Source organism: Ammodytes marinus (genome assembly GCF_949987685.1).
Source record: "Ammodytes marinus genome assembly, chromosome: 25".
Taxonomy (NCBI): domain Eukaryota; kingdom Metazoa; phylum Chordata; class Actinopteri; order Uranoscopiformes; family Ammodytidae; genus Ammodytes; species Ammodytes marinus.
In genome coordinates this window covers 2,374,997-2,379,996 of record NC_137229.1, presented here as the reverse complement: position 1 = coordinate 2,379,996, position 5,000 = coordinate 2,374,997, and the positions used below count along the sequence as shown (strand labels likewise).

Genomic DNA, 5,000 nt, shown 5'->3' with positions numbered 1-5,000 from the left:
TTGGCTTATAGGACTGGTTTATCAGTGTGTATTAGTATGAGTCCTAACCTGAGTATGTACTAGTATGTTCTAGTATGTACTCACTGTATCATGTGGTCAGCGTAGGCCCGGGAGCAGCAGCTGCGATAGGAGCACAGCAGACAGCCCACTACCACCATCCTAACCTTAGTATGTACTAGTTTAACCTTAGTGTGTGTTAGTATGAGTCCTAAACTTAGTATGTACTAGTGTGTGTTAGTATGTACTCACTGTATCATGTGGTCAGCGTAGGCCCGGGAGCAGCAGCTGCGATAGGAGCACAGCAGACAGCCCACGTGAGTCGGGTAATGGGCTGACCAATCAGACGCCTCCGTTCCACACTCCAGACAGACAGACCGGCGGATTACCACAGTGTCAGGCCTGAGGGGGAGAGACAGGGTGTTAGACAGACAGACAGGCAGGGAGACAGGCAGACAGACAAACAGACAGACAGACAGGGAGACAGGCAGGCAGGCAGGCAGACAGGGAGACAGGCAGACAGACAGACAGACAGACAGACAGACAGACAGACAGGCAGGGAGACAGGCAGACAGACAGACAGACAGACAGGCAGGCAGGGAGACAGACAGGCAGGCAGACAGGCAGACAGGCAGGCAGGGTGTTAGACAGACAGACAGGCAGGCAGACAGACAGACAGACAGACAGACAGGCAGACAGGCAGGGAGACAGGCAGACAGACAGGCAGGCAGGCAAACAGACAGACAGGCAGGCAGGCAGACAGGCAGACAGACAGACAGACAGACCACCGGAACCAGCGTTCTATCATTATAAAATCACTATTATAATATAATGAATGAGGTTTTTCTTCCCTCAGTCTTCCCTTAGGTTGCGTTCCGAATCGCATACTTTCTACTATATAGTTTGGTAGAAAAAAGATTTAGGATGTCCCGATTCTTGTGGCCAGATTTAGGATGGTTAGAAGTACCCGGATGTCCTACTTCATGCGGCCAAGATTGTTAGTGTTGAAAAGTGCATCCTATTTGGGCGATTCTGACCCACAATCCAGTGCGCACGTGAAGTGACGTCACATCGACGAAGCCTCCATATGAAAACAAACGGGGATGAGACGGATATAAAAGCAAGAGGCAAGATCAAGGCGCCATGTTATGATGAAATAAGAGAGTAAAGTATGTCCCAATAGTATGCCTACTGCATCCTAACTAGATTCTTTTTATCGTCGGATGTAGTATGTAGAATAGAAAAAAGAAAGAGGAGGAGATTCGGAACGCAACCTCAGTCTTCTCTTGGCCCAGCTGTCCTGTTAATCCTAACCAACTCTACATTTTTACTGAAGTGATGTCATGCATGGTAAAATGTAGGGTTAGCCAGTGAGACCATAAAACACTCTTTCTGCCTTTTCTCAGGCTAGGATGAACCGATTTCTAAAATGTTTGCACATTTATACTACATAGGATCTCAGAGTTCAATACACCTTCATATTCCCACCAGGTGAAGTAGGCCTTAAAGCAGTCACACACACACACACACACACACACACACACACACACACACACAGTCACACACACACACACACACACACACACACACAGTCTGACCTGTTTTCTTGGGCTGCGCTGCTGTTGACGGACGTGTTGGGCGTTCTGAGGAATGAACACGATGATTAGTTTAATGTGATATTCTAATATTTTGAGACAGAGAGAGAGAGAGACAGAGAGAGAGAGAGAGAGAGAGAGAGAGAGAGAGAGAGAGACAGACAGACAGAGAGAGAGAGACAGACTGAAGCGGCAAACCCTATGTTTGCTCTTCTGGTTCCTTTAGGCAGAGAAAGTCTGACACACGTCCTGGTTGTAAGCACACACAGAGATCGTTTCATTCGATGTTGAGTGTGATTTATTACACGAAACTCCGAATGAAACGATCTCTGTGTGTGCTTACAACCAGGACGTGTGTCAGACTTTCTCTGCCTAAAGGAACCAGAAGAGCAAACATAGGGTTTGCCGCTTCACAGTCAAAAAACTCCACGAGTCTGACAAACTTTTGGAGGACAAAGGAACAAGGAAGACGGGCGCGCGCAGCTCGTTTGGCAGCCGTGAGTAAAAAAACCCATGGATGAGCCGTGCACTATAAAAGCACTTGTGAGTTTGGATGTGCGGATGAGATCCGCGTTTAAAGCCCCGTTCTAACTGTCTGTTTGATATGAACTATGATGCAATCGCTAAACAAAAAAAAGTGACAAAAGGGAAAGTGGCAACAGAAGCTCTGTGTGAACGCGCATCCCGCGGACGCGGTGGAAAAGTGAACGGAGCAAAATAAATAAGGAAGCGATCTAATAAAAGGAAATCAATAAATCAAACTACAATAAAACGGGACAATGTCTGAACTTAAAACGGCCGCGGAAGCGGATGATCTCTTAAAATCTCTGATTGCGACACGCAGAGGGAAACTGGGAGTGTGCACAAGGAGAATGCACGAAACAAAAGCCTTGATGACTGAAGGGGAAAATATTGATGATGTTGATAAATCTATGTATATATTCAAACAAGCTGTGGATGAGTTTAACAAGGTGCACATTGCTGTTCAAGAGCTCTTATCAGAAGAGGAAAAAGAAACTGACACTCTGGACTGGTATGAGCCCAGAGTGATGAACTTCAACTACCTAACATATGAGGTTAAAACATGGAAAAGGGAACAGAGTGCACAGTTAAGGGTTGACCCACTGGACAGCATATCAAATATCTCAAGGAGAACAACTGCATCAACCACTTCTTCTGCTGCTCGGCTGGCTTCAGCTGAGAAAGCAGCTCTGGAGGCAAAATCTGCTGCATTAAAGGAAAAACATTCATTGCAGTTGCAGCAACATTCACTGCAGTTGCAGCAACATTCATTCCAGTTGCAGGAAACTTTAATCAAATCAAAAATGGAAAAGGTGGAACTGGATGGAGAAATTGCAGCAGCAGATGCAAAAATAAGAGTGCTCCTAAACCCAAATGTAACAGAGTCTGATGGTGATGCTATGAATGAATATTTTGAGGGAACAAGCAAACAGGAAAATGTGGAACAAACATTTGCAGACACATCTGCTATGGAATTCATTCAATTAGGTGCTGTGCCTAAAACTCCATTACAGAGAACGGTTGGTGGCATTCATAATAGCTCTCAAGTGACAACAAGGGCTCCAACCCCACACCTGGAAAACCCTGCAACCAGTCATATCACTCATGAAAACATCAGCACACTGGTTAAAAGTCAAAGGGATATCACTGAGCTCATGATAATGCAACAAAATCTGTCTCTATTGCCTAAAAGAGAAGTGCCAGTGTTTAAAGGTGATCCACTATCATACCAACCTTTCATGCATGCATTCAAATACTTAATAGAGGACAAGACAAGTAGCTCACAGGATAGGCTCTACTTTCTTGAACAGTTTACAGCAGGTCAGGCCAGAGACCTTGTTCGTAGCTGTATGCACATGGATGCACAAAGAGGATATTCAGAAGCAATGCAACTGTTGGCAAAACATTTTGGTGATGAAATGAAGATTGCAAATGCTTATCTGAATAAAGCGCTAAACTGGACAGCTATTAAAGCGGATGATGGGAATGCACTTCAGGCATATTCCTTATACTTGAGGGAATGCCACAACGCCATGCAGGACTTGGAGTACATGGATGAACTGGATGTGACATCCACCTTAAAGCTCATTGTATCCAAGCTTCCCTACAAGCTTAGAGAGAGGTGGCGGTCAAGAGCATATGAGGAATTTCAGAAAAGAAAGATGCGGGCTAATTTCAGACACGTTGTTGAATTTATTGAAAATCAAGCTAACATCTTACTGCACCCAGCATTTGGTGATATTAAAGACCCACCTCCTGCTCAAAGAATATCCCCAACTAACAGGAGCACTGAAATAAGGACACTCAAAAGCAGAAGTACATTTGTGACAGCTGTGGCAACACCTGGAAAACAAGACAACAGACAGTATGCATTTAAAGGGCAACAACACACCAACTTTAATGCTGCTAATTCAGCTGTCTGCTGTTTCTGTGAAGGCAAGCATACACTACTGGACTGCCTCAAGTTTAAATCACAGCCACACAACGAAAAGGTGGAATGTTTGAAAATAAATGGATATTGCTTTGGTTGCTTAAAGAAGGGTCACATGAGCAAAGACTGCAAGACAAAACTAGACTGCCAAACATGTCAGCGGAAACATCCAACCCTGCTACATATTGACACAAGAACCTCAGATAAGGAACCCCTGCTAAACCGCAATTCCCCAGCACCAAAGCAGACGTCAATAAACAGTGTACAGGTGTCGGCTGATGATGCAACAGGGGCCGGTAAAGAATGTGCTCTCGCTATTGTTCCAGTTCAAGTTAAAGCTGCAAAAGGAAGTAAGTGCATTCAAACTTACGCTTTCCTTGATCCGGGAAGCTCGGCCACATTCTGCACTGAAAAGCTAATGAACCAACTGAATGTGACCGGACGCAAAACTGACATTCTGCTGCAGACGATGGGACAGGAAAACAATGTGAGCTGTTATGAGATCACAGGGCTGGAAGTTGGCAACCTAGATGGAAATGAATTTATTGACCTACCTGAAGTTTACACACAAGCTAAAATCCCTGTTTCAAAGGAAAACCTACTCACCCAATCAGAACTCAGAAAATGGCCTTACCTCTGTGGAATCCAAATGGAAGAGATTGATGCTGACATTGAAATGTTGATAGGAATGAATGTTCCTAAAGCGATGGAACCCTGGCAGATAATTAACAGCCAGAGTAATGGACCATACGCAGTGAAGACACTTCTCGGATGGGTGGTGAATGGGCCCCTCAAGTCTTCATCTGCAATGGATAAACATACAGCATCAATGACAGTCAATCGCATTTCAATGGAAAATCTGAAGGACCTGCTACTCAGGCAGTACAACCAAGAGTTCCCAGAAAAGGAATCTGAGGAGAAGAAAGAGATGTCATGTGAGGACAGGAGATTTATGG

The 5,000-nt window shown here is 44.8% G+C and overlaps 1 protein-coding gene across 1 annotated transcript in view; it reads right to left on the bottom strand.

The window, feature by feature from the left end:
* The window catches only part of LOC307270169 (uncharacterized protein), a 51,319-nt gene that overhangs the window by 26,398 nt on the left and 19,921 nt on the right, over positions 1-5,000 (bottom strand). Inside the window, exons 12-13 of the mRNA XM_080053337.1 lie at positions 1,596-1,640; positions 250-399 (exon numbers count right to left, since the gene is read on the bottom strand). Coding sequence (XP_079909463.1) covers positions 250-399; positions 1,596-1,640 — 195 coding nt within the window. The remainder of the gene's footprint in view (positions 1-249; positions 400-1,595; positions 1,641-5,000) is intronic.